The sequence below is a fragment of the Drosophila subpulchrella genome, unplaced genomic scaffold, assembly GCF_014743375.2.
Source record: "Drosophila subpulchrella strain 33 F10 #4 breed RU33 unplaced genomic scaffold, RU_Dsub_v1.1 Primary Assembly Seq175, whole genome shotgun sequence".
In the NCBI taxonomy this organism is placed as follows: Eukaryota; Metazoa; Arthropoda; class Insecta; order Diptera; family Drosophilidae; genus Drosophila; species Drosophila subpulchrella.
In genome coordinates this window covers 1-15,363 of record NW_023665511.1, presented here as the reverse complement: position 1 = coordinate 15,363, position 15,363 = coordinate 1, and the positions used below count along the sequence as shown (strand labels likewise).

General features: G+C 39.6%; 1 protein-coding gene across 1 annotated transcript in view; it reads left to right on the top strand.

Moving 5' to 3' along the window:
- Positions 1-15,094, top strand: part of LOC119559122 (ionotropic receptor 40a-like) — a 91,635-nt gene extending 76,541 nt beyond the window's left edge. The window contains exons 2-3 of the mRNA XM_037872199.1: positions 14,719-14,963; positions 15,024-15,094. Of these exons, the coding sequence (XP_037728127.1) occupies positions 14,719-14,963; positions 15,024-15,094 (316 nt within the window). The remainder of the gene's footprint in view (positions 1-14,718; positions 14,964-15,023) is intronic.
- The last annotated feature ends 269 nt before the right edge of the window (positions 15,095-15,363 follow it).

The window sequence follows — 15,363 nt, the reverse complement described above, 5'->3', positions numbered from 1 at the left end:
GGTTGTAAGGTTGTGGCATACGCAGACGACGTCGCCATCATCTTTAATGGAAAATATCCACAAACACCTTGCGATCTTATGACCGCTAAACTTAAAATACTACTGGAATGGACGATAGCGAACCGATTCGGGGTAAATCCCTCGAAAACGGAACTTGTTCTATGTAGGATTGGGGAGTTTAGTATTAGTGTATCACCCTTGCAGCGTAAGAGTAACAGCGACATCAACGGTTTAGGCCCTGCACCTTATTTTGAATTTGAATTGCTTTTCTACAGTCCGTTTATTATTTTGTTAGCCAATACTATTAATCGAGTACATAAAAGAATATCGAGTACATAAAAGAATATCGAGTACATTAAAGAATATCGAGTCTTTCTTAGAAAGCGAGTAGTATAAAAAAGGGACGCTACCGAGGAAGAGTGCAGCAAGTCGAAAAGAGAAGAAGTCGTCCAGTGCGTGGTTCCGCGAAGAAGTCGGTTTTAAAGACATACATATACATTATATCAAGAAACAATTCGTTCATTAAGTTAAGAAACATTCTGTAACTATTCCCACAATAAACTAAATTTGTATTATCCCACAAATTTAATGGGGGCTCGTCCGGGAATTAGTTTCAGAAAAGTGAATGTACCCTGTATGCGCTAACATACAATAAAACTTGATATAAAAAAAAAAAAAAAAATTCTTGCCAAATTTTCACCTGTGTGAACAACGAGAAGTCGCACTCGTCGGAAAATTGGCGGAAAAACAACCAGACGAAGTCCTGCAGTCCTATACGAGAGGGGCTACCAGAGAGGACCAACCAGACGAAGTCCTGCAGTCCTATACGAGAAGGGCTACCAAAGAAGCGGCTCCAATCGGGTCTAACAGAGAGACTCCACCAGAAGCGGTTCTACCAGGAGAGATCGTACCGAATCAGAGAAGCATTGGCCGAGAAGAACTGGAAGAAGATCTGCAAGAAGACGTGATTCCAAGAGCTGTGCCGACGAGGGCGCAGAGAAACAAAAGTTCTTTCAAGACGAAATGCCAACTTGCTGAAGTTGAAACAGCTGACGAAGACCACAGCGCTACCCAGTGCTGCAACGAAAACTTGAGTACTTTCTTTCCATTAATTTTAATTTCCTCACATTTCGACAAAATTTGTTTATGTAAATTGATTTTCTAGAGAATAAGTATAACCCTGTGAACGACATCTTATCGTAACCATGGACGCAAGATCTATTTTATCGCTGACAGTACCTTTACTGAAAGAAAAGCTGACCGAGTTGGGCTTGAGTACGGATGGTAGGAAGGGCACATTGCAAGATAGACTTTTAGATCATTTCCAGGTGCCAGATACTGTTGATGTTGATGAAGAAGATAATGCAAGCGAGGTTGGTTCACAGACTACTGAATTCCAAGATGCTGTCAACTCAACGAGTTCCAGGTTTACCTTAAGAGACGTTCAGGATAGCATTTCAAGTTTTTCGGGATCAGATCAGCAGGACATTAACCATTGGTTAATCGAATTTGAGGATGTTGCTGTTACAGTCGGTTGGGATAATCTACAAAAATACATCTACGCAAAACAACTTTTAAGCGGAGCAGCTAAGCTTTTTATTAGAAGTTTGACAGGAGTGCGTGGTTGGAATATCCTAAAATCTGAGCTACAAAAGGAGTTTGGAAAGCAGTTGTGTTCAGCCGATGTTCACAAAATGTTGAGGCATAGAGAGAAGAAAGCAACAGAGACATGCTTGGAGTATTTGTACAGTCTGATGGAACTGAGCAAGCCTATCAAGCTAGAGGAAGAGAGTTTGGTATCTTACTTTATTGAAGGAGTCCCTGACAGCAAATCAAACAAAGCTGGCTTGTATAGAGCCAAAACGGTAAAGGACTTAAAGGTTGAGATTGAAATCTATGAGAAAGTTAGAGGCAATGCAATACATAAGGAAGAAAAGAAAGTATATCAGCACAATATCCAAAAGCAAGCAAAGAAGGTTCAGAACAGTTCGTCAAGAAAGTGCTACAAGTGCGGAAAGGAGGGTCATTTTGCAAAACAATGCGTCTATGAAGTTATTTGCTACAAATGCCACAAAACTGGTCACATTTCTAAACAGTGCGGTGAAACTCAGCAGTCCTCTTCAGGCAATAAGGAAGCAACGAATGTTCTTGAGGATATATCCCCAAAAGCAGGCCTTATTTACAAAAGCTTCAGCGCTCAGAATATATCTTTTAGAGCCATGGTAGATTCTGGAAGCGATCTGAGCCTCATGAGAGAAGATGTGTTCAGTAAACTCGAAGGTCTTAAGCTTACGAAAGAGATCAAACATCTTAAAGGCATTGGGAAAGGTGAATTGATTACCATAGGAAGTTTTGACCTAGATGTTTTCGTTGACAACATTAGCTTTACAATAACCTTCCACGTAGTCAAACGGGATGAGTTAGAGTATAAAGCTATCGTTGGAAACAATATCCTCCAGAAAGTCGACATTTTGTTCAGCACAAATGGAATTCGCTTCATTGCAAAAACTACCGAAGCTGATTTTGCTGAAACTTTCAAGGCGATGTGCGTCACAGAGATGATTGAGGAGCAAAGCGTAGTTGACAGAATCGGCTTGAGTCATTTGGATAGTCTCAAAAAGTCGGAGGTAGAAAAGCTTATAACAGGATACGAACCGAAACAGACAATTAGGTCTCCAGTCGAGATGAAAATAATATTGGAAGATGATGTACCAATATTTCAACATCCGAGGCGAACATCCTACGAGAATAGGGTTCTAATCGATAAACAAGTTCAGGAATGGCTAGATGCGGGGATCGTTATTCCAAGTTGCTCAGAGTACGCATCACCTGTGGTGTTAGCGTCAAAGAAAGATGGATCGAAACGTTTCTGTTGCGATTATAGGAGGCTCAATCTGAAAATAAAAAGGGACAATTTTCCGATGGCGTTAATCGATGACGTGCTAGATCGTTTACAGGGCTCCAAAGTTTTCACCACCCTAGATTTAGCCAACGGATTTTTTCACGTGCCAATCGAAGTTGAGTCTAGAAAGTTTACTTCCTTCGTAACACATAACGGACAATATGAGTTCACGCACGTCTCATTTGGTATAAGCAACTCCCCCGCAGTATATTGCCGCTATGTAGGTGCTGTGCAAAGAGACCTGATGCAGTCCAACAAAATCGTCGTCTACATGGACGACATTATCATACCAACAACAGATGAGGAATCAGGACTATCAGTATTGAAGGAAGTCTTAGAGGTCGCATCTAAAGCAGGGTTGCGCATCAAGTGGGAGAAAGGTCAGTTCTTGAAGCGAAAAATCACATTTCTTGGATACCTAATCGAAAACGGAACGATTGCTCCAACAGACGACAAGGTCAAGGCAGTTGTTAACTACCCAGCTCCGCAAAGCAGAAAGGCACTTGAGCGATTTTTGGGGTTAACATCTTAGTCGCAGATCTCTCCACGAGATGGCAAATCAGTTTACTATCAGCCTGATATGGGTTCCGGGTCACCGGGACATCGTAGGCAACTGCATAGCGGACGATTTAGCCAGGCAGGGCACCACCAAGCCTCTCCTCCCAGGAGAGGAGAATGTCGGTATGCCCATGGCAACTTGCAAGCTAAATATAAAAAACTACTTAAACACACTAGCCAACACCCATTGGCAAAACGCACCACAGTGTCGTATCTCTCACCAGACATGGCCTGTGATAAGCAACAAAAAAAATTCGGAATTACTCAAACTCAGCCGCACAGAGTGTGGCATGTTGATTCGAGCTCTTACAGGCCACTGCAGTGGCCAGTGCACTGGCTTGTTGGCGCACATGCCGGCAGGCTAAAAGCCCCGCCAAATGATTTCTGCAGGTGCTGCAGGGATGAAGAAAAAGTGGAAACGGTAGAACAACTTCTCTGCTTCTGCCCAGCCCTATGCAGAATCAGACTGAAACACTTAAGAAGTCCCTTCATCGACGAGCTTACCGAAATATCGGAGATTAATCTCAAAAACATAAGTGCCTTTATTAAATCTTCCGGGTGAAAGACATGGGACCCTAGAGAAGGAATCACATGGGACCCATAGAGGTCTAAGTGTGTCGGACCATAGTCCGACAGCTGCCCTAACCTAACTCAGCCACAGTAAAAAATTCCCGATCATAAAATTTTTCCTTAAGATTTGTACTCCTTATTTTTTACTGTGTTCCAGCTGCGTGTGTAAATTTACTTAAATATTCTAGTACAGTCCACTCTAACAACTCTTTCTAATACAGTCCACTCCAACTACTTTTCTCGACCTACAAATACGGATAAATTATTCCTTAAATGAAAAACAAAGTTACAATATCCACAAATTTACTCCAGCAAATCGTCTGCAATTTATTTGTGCAGGTGACAAACAAACGCACCGACAAACAAACATAAGCGAAGTCTTTACAATTCACGCAGCGTTATTCCGCTATTCGCACCCCACATACTCGTATGTACTTATGTACAGTGTACATACATACGTATATCGATATTTTTGCCAGTGCACAGTGGGTCAAGGGCTCACAATAAATGTTCCTTCCAAACAAACAAAATTAAAGTCCGTAATTCTTTACATAAGTCCGACCATCCGATATAATAAATATTTATTGACTTTGCCGATCCGACAGTGTGACCGTATATATTTACATTCTTGATTGGTTCCTAAATTCCAATTGGATTCTAGCCCGTTTCCTTACTTCTGAATTAAAAATTTTAAATTATTTTACGTCATGGCAACATCAGTCAAATCCGCTTTAACCCGATTTATGGCCCCAGCTGACTGTCTGATCCACTTTGAGGCCACTGTGAACACTCCTCAACGTTACCAAGTATTACCAAACGTACTCCACCTATGAAATGTTTGCCGCTCAGCTCATGGAACAAATCCAAAAAGGCTCCTCCCAAATACCTCAAGCTCCAGTAACTCCGTTCAAAAATTCCAAGTCTTATGGCTGTCGGCTCCCTCCTATCGACACAGAGGTTTTCTCTGGCGATTATCTTCGCTGGTCGACCTTCCGGGACCTTTTCACGGCAATATACATAGACAATCAGAGTCACTTAAATTCAAAAACAAGTGGCGATTCCATAGTTTCAAGATCCCCACTCACCAATGATGGCTTTCGCTCAGCCTGGAAAAACCTAACTGAGCGTTTCGAAAATAAGCGTTTGCAGGTGAACAGACACCGGAAAACACTTTTCAATGTGCAATCCACAGCACAAGAATCGGGAGCAGCTTTAAAGGAACTTCAACGCACTTTTCAAGGTTGCTTAACTTTCCTAAAATTTTCCGGTGTTAGTATTGAGAATTGGGACCCTATCCTGGTTTATACATATGTGCTCGACAAAACTACCAAAGCTCACCCTCTCATCCACCCTCTCACAATCCATCCAAAATAAAGCCGAAATTCCTACGTGGCTTGAGCTTGATTTCTATTTGTCGGAGCGCCATCGAACTCTTGAGGCCGTCGATAGTTTCCGATCTGCCAATTTTCTCCACGTCCAGTCCAAAGACACAAATCGAGTGGCAGAATTTCCAAAAATAAATTCCTTCAACACAAGGTTAGTTCCGATACCCAAAGTCTGCGATCTGTGTAAGAAGAAGAACCATCCCGTGCGTATATGTCCACGCTTCCTAAAAATGACCGTAGACGATCGCCTAGCCTATTTCCAAAGAAAGCAGTTGTGCTCCAATTGCTTTGCAAGCAGCCATCAATTCCGGGATTGCACAAGCGCTCACAACTGTCTCACTTGCCAAGATCGGCATCACACATTGCTGCATCGAAACAGCGGTCCTACTACTCCGCTGATTCCATCCGACCTCCAAGGCCAGTATCCGCCTCAGTTCCGCATACCAATGTTAACGTCAAAAGGGCGTTTAATTTCAGGAGGCAGTGTCGAGCGGCAGTTTTATCCCGATGTCTACATCTCGCGCGCTCGCACTGCCGTCCGCTCTCCCTCTCCATCTCTCCCCTAAGTCTCCGCTCCGCACTGGAGCGCTTAAGTTAAGTTATGCTTAACGAGTTTTTATGTCCAAGTGTACCAATAAACACCTATGCACGTCGCGCAAAAAACCTCAAAGTACCCACGTTTTTTTTGCGCACCCTTCGTTCTTATGATTTCAGCGATCAAGCCACCCCGCCCCAACAAAAGATTCTCTTAATTTATATGAGAGTCATGTAAAATAGACAAAGGAAATTCAGGCACTTTCTGATGTCATGGAGTTCTTAGAGCAAAGACTCAACTCCGTTTCCTCTTTTCCACAGGAAAATAAACCTTTCACAAAAGAATTTCAAAACAAAAGCAACCAAGAAAATTGTTCTAGTTGTAATTTACCAACCCATTATGTAACACAGTGTTATAAATTTAAGGGAATGGAACCAGCAGAAAGAAATGACTGGGAAAAAGCTGAGGCATTCAAGCAATAAGAAGTGCACAAAAAACCGCACCACACGCTTCTTCACATTAATAATAATAAAGAAAAAATAAGTATGTGAAGGACGACGTGACAAGCCTTATTGGCCACAGCATTGATTCATGTGAAATCAGCTAGTGGAGGCTTTGACAAACTCAGAGCACTGATTGAAAGTGGATCTCAGAGTACTATTATATCGGAGGAAGCTTCACAAATACTCAAGCTACCAAAAATAAAAAATTATACTGAGATTTATATGCTAAAATACTTCAGAAAGGATTAATAAGATGGACGGTCTTCTTGGTCAAAACACACAATTTGGTTGTATAGTGTCTGGATGCACCAAATCAACAGGAAGTAACACGGTAGTTGCGACCACGATAGAGTGCAAGGATTTGAAAAGGTTTTGGGAATTGGATGAAGAAAGTAAGGAGGACTAGGGTTCAAAAAGATATTTTCGACATAATTTTAAAATGGCGCAAATGGCAGTATGTAGTTACGGCGGACATTGAAAAAATGTATCGTCAAATAAATATAGCGGAAAGCGATCAAGAATTTTTGCATGTCTTGTGGAGAGATTGTCCAAAAAATAAAATCAAAGTCTTTAAATTAACTACAGTTACCAATGGTACTATATTTAGCTAAAGTGCCAGCGGATATTCGAGATAAATGATAAAGATAAATCCACTCATCAGTGGAATTATTAAAAATGATTTATATATGGATGATTTGATGACAGAATCAGACAGCATTAAAGAATCCAAAGAAATCGTTAAACAGGTCTCATTGGAGTTAGAAAAAGTAGGGATGAATTTGAGAAAATGGATAGCGAATCATAAAGATATTATTGAAAATGTCGAAAATGCTGGAGAAAACAAAACATTAAGCATTGAATAGAATGAGTCCGTAAAGGCTTTAGGGCTTCAATGGGAACCTTTTAAGGATGAATTAATTTTTTTTGTAAATTTACCATCTGTAAAAAATAAATAAAAAGCTAGTATTGTCGAACCTAGCCAAAATATACGATCCATTAGGATGGCTTTCACCAGTTACTATTGTTGGGAAGTTATTTATTCAAAAACTTTGGATAGAGGAAATTAATTGGGATCAAGAACTCGAGGTGAATGAATTAAACGAGTGGAAGGTGTATGAAGCAAATTTAAAATTTTTAGAAAATATTAGGAATCCGAGATGGATAAAAACACATGTTAATTTTTCAGTTCAGCTTCATGGTTTAGCAGATGCTTCAGAAAAAGCGTATGCGGGAGTTGTATATACAAAGGTAGAATAATAATAGCTAGTAAAACTAAAGTAAGTCCAAAGAAAATCAGAAAGACTATTCCTATGTTAGAGCTTTGCGCAGCCCATCTTTTAAGTAAACTAATGCAGAGAACAAAGGAATCAATTTCAGACATAGCAGAAAGTCTTGCATGGAGTCATTCCACCATTACATTAGCTTGGATACGTAATGGGAACTGCAAAGATCAGTTTATTAGACGTATAACTGATGATGGATACAGAATGGAGTCACGTAAGGTCGGAATAAAATCCGGCAGACATTGCCTCCAGAGGTATTTGTGCCACCAAATTAAAAGATGTCTCAATTTGGTGGAATGGGCCAAAATGGCTTTCAATGTCTAAAGACCATTGGCCAAAGTTTCAATTGGAACAAAAAGAACTTATAGTTCTTAATACAGAAAATAACATCTAAATTACTTGAAAGATATTCAAGTTTTCAAAAATTAGAGCGGATTGTAGCCTGGGTATTAAGGTTTATAAATATTAAAATTAATATGGCTTCATATCCAGCTTTTCTGACAGTTGATGAATTGAAAATCTCTAGAATACTGATTGTTTAAAAACAATAGGAAATAGTTTGCTTAAAAGACGGTAAAGAAATCGAATGGAAATGTAAAATATTAGGGTTGCACATTCTTAGACAAAGACGGAGTTCTTAAAGTGGGTGGAAGGCTACAAAATAGCAATATGCGATTAGAGGTCAAGCACCCAATAATATTAGATAAATGTCACCTACCTGATTTAATATTTAAAAAGGTTACGCAGAGACTTTCATGGTGGAATTAACCTAATGAGAAACCAAGCTCAAGAAAATACTACGAGAATTTTTAATTTGTGCGAGATATCGACAATGTACAGGTAAACAAATAATTGGTAACCTACCCAAGTACCGAGTAAATGCTTCATATCCTTTCATTACTACAGGAATAGACTATGCGGGACCATATCACCTGAAATGCTAAAAAAATCGGGGACAAAAGACATTTAAAGGTTACATTTCAGTGTTTGTGTGCATGGCTACTAAAGCCATTCATTTAGAATCATTTTTAGCAGCATTAAAAAGATTTATACATAGAAGAGGGAAATGTACTAATATGTATTCGGATAATGGTACCAATTTCGTAGGTGCTGCTCGGAAGTTGGATGAGGAATTTTTAAATGCCATTAAACATAATAGTAGAGTAACTTAAGAAATTAAAAGCGACAAAATTCATTGGCATTTTATCCCGCCGGCAGGACATCACTTCGGAGGTGTTTGGGGAGCAGGTGTTAAATCCGTTAAATAGCATTTAAAACGGGTAATTGGGGATAATATTTTGACTTACGAAGAATTGTCACCTCTATTATGTCAGATAGAAGCAGTGCTAAATTCAAGACCGTTATATACGACGGGGGACGATATTGAAGATAATGAAGTTCTAACACCCGGTCACTTTTTAATATGTAGACCACCATTATATGTGGTTGAGTCAATAGAAGACCATGAGAAAATTGGTAGCCTTGATAGGTGGAAACCGATTAAAAAAATGAAAAGAGATTTTTGGGTGAAGTGGAAGGACGAATATCTTTACGCAAATGCCAGCAAAATAAGAAAATTTGCCAGGAAAGTTGGCCATGGAATTCTGAATGACAATTCTTGTGAGGTACAACCACTCAAGATAAATAGACTTTCAAACTGTATATACAAAACAGTAATAGATGCTACAACTTATTGGACAGAGCTAGAAAAGAAAAGTAGTTAGTTGCTTAAGGTTCCCTTTAATTCCAAGATAAGAGTACAGTGTACGTGCACAATTTCAGTTACTTGATTTTCCAAAGCAAGGAGTTCTAAGTATTGCGCCAGATTGTACTGCTAGAACTTGCTGTCTTTCTTTCTTTGGTTTTTGCTTGGTTATTGCTGCTTTTCTTGGATATTGCTGGTGTTTTTTACTGTTGTAGAGCTTATAAGCTTTTTTTAGCTGTTGTAAAATTGAAGAAAGAAATTGAGAGTTGGTTTAATGTATTGGCTAACAATTTGTTCGCGAGAGATTACAATAGGAAATTGGGCACATTCTTAGATAAAATCCATGAAAAATCACTACACTTTGGGTTCCCAAGGAGTCAGTAGAAATGAACTAGCTGATAGGGCGTCCAAGAAATGAGACATGCACCATCCTTCCTCTTTATCCCGTTTAATTATTACAAAACCAAATTAGGCTTAAATTTGAAGAAAAGAAAACATCCGAATGGGCACTCTTTATGCACAGACAACAAACATGAAACCCTAATTGCAACAAGTTCTGTCCACCGCCCAATATTGGTATAAGGGCATGCATACTCAATCCACTTACCAACACATACTGACGGGAACGACGCGGACAACATGTCATTTGTGCGGGGACGATCTTACCGTGGATCAGCTCCTGGTCACCTGCAGCCGATTACAGAGCATCCGTTTTTAAATATTTGGTAAACATCGAATATCAAATTGTATAAAAACCCCCTCCCATGCCTTTGCCAACCTAGCTAAAATAATTATATAAAGTAAAAACATACATGTTTCGACTCGAAGGCCACGTCAGCTAGTACTTATACAATTCATTAGATTTAGTATTTTATACTTGCTTTAATTTGATAAATAACTAAATAAATAATTGCAGTTGGCATTGAAAAATAATAGATGTGTTGGTATTACGCAAGCTTTCATATAAGGGTCTAGTTCCTAGCCAAACGGACCGTTTCCGCGACCTCTTTACGCTCATCCTGCTCGTTTTCTTGTTGCTGTCGACTTGGGGAAATGTTGGAGGTGTTACCACTGATGAAAGCAGGGTGATATATTTAATGCGCAAGGCAACTGATTGCTGCTGATTGATGAACTACAAGAAACATTTAAAAAGGTTCTCAGTATGCTCGAAGAACTGGATTTTGAGGAAGTTAAAAGTGATTCGAGCGGGAGATTTTACGATGTTCTCCACACACTACTGAGATCCAGGGGCTAAAGGCGGTGCAGAGTAATACCGTTTCGGTCATCAAGTGAGGCAATCCAATTCCAATAATTGCCTTACAGGCGGATCTAAGCACAACACCTTGAGTCACCTGGAAAACTTAGCCTCTACTTTTTGGCTAGAAACATAGCTTGCCTTCATCTTCAAAGAGTTTTCGGAAACATTTATAAGTTTAGTAATCTCATCCGATACCCCATGCTCACGGTGGTCGATCTTCAAAATGGTACTTAGCTGTTGCTTCGCCTTGTCCAGCACTCTCATTTATGGGACGACATAAAATCGATGCCGTCGTAGGAATAAGTATACTCAAGTAGCTCGATCGCACCGCTTTCGCCTTTCATTGACCAGTTTGGGCTTCTTAGAGTGGATGGCCGACTGAGGAATTTGTTGGTCACAATTATATTCGGTCACTACGGCCATCATTACTCACTTTCATGAACCGAATCTGCACACTGGTCTCCGAGCACTACTTGGCATAAATCGATCCCAATATTTGTAGACAGTAAGCCTGGCAGTTAGAAAATTCCATAGATGCTTTCGAATGAAGCCCCGATTAGTAGATCATATAATGGCGAATCTTGGAAAACGACTTGATGGATCTCATGCATTTGAAGTCACTGGCTTTGATTTTTGCGGGACATTGAAGTCGGAAGTGCGAAAAAAGCTTCCAGTAAACTGCTACGATTGCGTCTTTGTTTGATTTGCAACGAAAGCTATTCACTTGGAGCTGATCAAGAATCTCTCGACGATGTGGTTTCATCATGGTCTTAAATTATTTATATTCCTCAGAAAAAAGTCTCGCCAAATTTGGTCTAACAATATAACCAACTTTTTGGTTAATAAGCTGGTGCGCCTTCCTCATTCGTCGAGTCTGATGTGACCAGCCGTATCTTCAAGGTCAGATCTTCTGGGCCCGATGGAAGGAAGAATACATGACACTTCTGCAACAGCGCACCAAGTAGCGCTCTCCAATGCCTGTCCTGATCGTCGATGACTTGATCTTGGTCAAGCATGAAAACTTGCTTCCCATGAAGTGGCCCCTGATAAGAGTGGTCGAGCTTCTGGTCGGTGGAGACGGCGTTGCTCCAGTTAAAGTCTTGAAGACAGTTGTGTGTGGTTGCTGCCCTTTAAGGATGATGTTGCTGATGTTGTTAATCCAAGCTCTTTTATCAGCTGAATCGCAATAAGCACCTCTTTCGATCTTTCGCTCTCTTGGTTTGCATTCTTGTGCCCAGAGGACTATGTTGAATTTGGACACTTTTTGTGGCACTAATTAATTACTTAAAAACGAAGCAACATTTGATAGTTTTGTTATATGAATTAAGTATATAAAAAATAAAGAAATTTAAATAAAACAAGAAAGAACGCTATAGTCGAGTGCCTCGACTATCAGATACCCGTTACTCAGTTAAAGAGACCAAAGGAAATTTGAGATATGGAAGCAGCAAAGCGAGATTGAAATGCGCCACCTACCGGCGGTAGACAGATTTAAGCGTTGTGGGCGTTAGAGTGGGCGTGACAAAGTTTTTTTTGGATCAATCGATAGGTATTGACGAGACCAATAAATTTCAGTTAACATTTTGTATCTAGCATGAAAATTGTGGGCGCCACAGGCTTGGGCGGATTGTGGGCGTTAGAGTGGGCGTGGCATATTCGCGTAACAAACTTGCGCTGCGCTCAAGCCTACGAAATCTAAATCTGAAATCACATTTTTCTATCTTTGATATTTTCCGAGATATCCGCGTTCATACTTACGATTTTTTTAAGTTTGTGGGCGGCTTGTGGGCGTTAAAGTGGGAGTGGCAACCTTTTTTTGGATCAATCGATAGGTATTGATGAGAACAATACATTTCAGTTAAAATTTATATTCTAGCATAAAAACTGTAGGAGCCACAGTTTTGGGCGGTTTGTGGGCGTTAGAGTGGGCGTGGCACTCTACTGAAACAAACTTGCGCTGCGTAAGAAGCTCAGGAATCTGCACGCCAAATCTCAATAGCCTAGCTCTTATAGTTTCCGAGATCTCAGCAGTCATCCGGACGGACAGACAGACGGACAGACGGACATGGTTAGATCGACTCGGCTGGTGATCCTGATCAAGAATATATATACTTTATGGGGTCGGAAACGCTTCCTTCTGCCTGTTACATACTCTCCGACGAATTTAGTATACCCTTTTACTCTACGAGTAACGGATATAATTAACTTAAAGATTTTGTTTTGTTGAGGCTAGAACTTACACACGAATATTTGAGCACCACAATCAATAAATGCAATATCAAGGTCGCAAACACAAATTACAAGCCCCTCTGGTATTTCAAAATGCAATGCTTTGTTTAGTTTTACACTTTTGGAGCATTTAAACTATTAAGAATAATAGGCGATCTACCAGCGCTGCCACCTCGTTAAAATAATAACAGGCTTTCAGAGCTGATAACTTAACAGTGGTGCCTACTCTTAAACTTCTTTGTTAGTAACATTAGAGATAGATGTTATATCTAACACATTCTGGTAAACCAAAACTATATTTAACGACTTTTAAAAAATGGCTTTTCGCCAAAAAAAAAGTGGTCGAATTCCCTGTTGTGCAGCGTTCGGGTGGTTAACTCTTGTAAAGTATTAAGAATTAGCTCTCAACACTAAACACACTCCTTTCTCGCCTATTGTAATCTCTCGCAAACAAATTATTAGCCAATACATTAAACCAACTCTCAATTTCTTTCTTCAATTTAACAACAGCTAAAAAAGCTTATAAGCTCTACACCAGTAAAAAACACCAGCAATAACCTAGGAAAGCAGCAAAAACCAAGCAAAAACCAAAGAAAGAAAGACAGCAAGATGTGGAGGAGGACAAAGCGGAATTGGAACAAATTTGGGGACTTCGTAAAGGAGGCTTAATTTCCAAAAAATGTATTCAGTTTCTTTAAGATTATGAACAGCACATTATAAAAGCAATATGGCAAAATTTAGGGAAAAGGGAAAAGAAAAGCTTTAATTTAGAATTGTCACTATACTATAACCTTACGATTTGAAGACCTCCAAATCGACCCATCCCAAATATCCTAAATATATAGCAATATTTCCAAATAAACAATGTCTTGAAAATCTTGTTTAACCCTTCGCTTTTGTAAGAAAAAAATACTGTTCTTTTTTTTTTTACCCACTAGCCTTGAACTTGGAAGTTGTAAATCGTGTGGGTGGAACACAAGCTAGGGGCAATTCTATACAATATTTCCCAGGAAAATATATGTCTAGAACCACGTTTGACCCTACGCAACTGCAAAAGAAAAATTCGTGTTTTTTTTTTATTTTCTGAGAAAAATATCATAGTAGCCGTTAAAATTTATTGTTAACTTCTAAAAATATTATACATTTATAACGTGCAAGCGAATTTAAAACCATGAAGTGCTAAATATTTATAATGGGGATGCCGTCGAGAGAAGTGGAGTAGGTCACGAACAATGACATTGCTCTCGAAAGACAACCTTGACAATAGGGGATCGTATTGCACTGCGCAACGATAATCCATTTGGCACACGGAAGTGTAAAGGGTAGGGAATATGTCCGAAACACAGCTCGATCGTGGCTCGATCAAGCGACAGCTGAGATTGTAGAGCTGTGCGAACTGATGACTTACGGACTCATTGTGTTGGGGAGAAGAAAGGCTTACCAAGATTCCACGACTAAAATACAACGAAGCTTATGTCGGCAAATTGGTATCTGAACATTGAACGACCCTCCCTTGGCCCAAGTCCTTTTAGAACTCGGGAGCTAATATGTTCGTGTAACAGTTCAATGATAATTCAAACACAGTATCGATATTCAAACATAAATATTAGTCTAGTATTTGGCTTGTATAAACCTATCGGCTATCACAAAATTGCTTATAAAAAAATTCTTGATGAATGAAATAACAATATAACATCATTCTTTGTTAACAAAAGTTTTTAAAAATAATTAGTCGCTTAGCAGAAAATCTGTCTTTATTGATATTAATTTATTTTGTTTAAATCCTTTAGCCTAATGCACTTGTTTGAAGGAGGAATCCTTGAAAAGATGACCACCGCCGAATACGCAACACAGGCCCGCAAGATTTCCAAGATGGTCCCTCAGGATTATAAAGAGGTTACAAAAAATGATAAGCGCAGCGCGAATATGAAAAACAGCCGTCCCCAAAGACGCGACAGCGAAGATATCAGCCCCCTAAACTTGGGTATGCTACAGGGCGCTTTTATCGCATTATGTGTAGGCGCACTAGCTGCAGGTGCTGATATCTGTTGATTCATTTGCTACACAACTCAACGAGGTCTTCTTTTATGCCTAGGTGTCATTCTTCTGCTTGAACTAATTTTTAATCAACTTGTTCGTGATCAGAATCAATTATGGCGTCTTTAATGGGATTGACAGCACGAGACAGTGTAAGTTTGTGAAAATAAAAAACACAAAGTAAACAAACCGTTAATAATAAATACCCAATCGATATGAAAACATCTCAGTTTATTGACTATTTTTATCTTGTTATTCGAAGAGTAAAAGACTATATTGGTTTCGTCGAAAGGTATCAAACTGTCAAAGGGATGCTCTTCCGACCCTACAAAAAATATATTTTCTTGATCAGGATCATTAGTCGAGTCCATCTAGCCTTGTCAGTCTGTCAGTCTGTC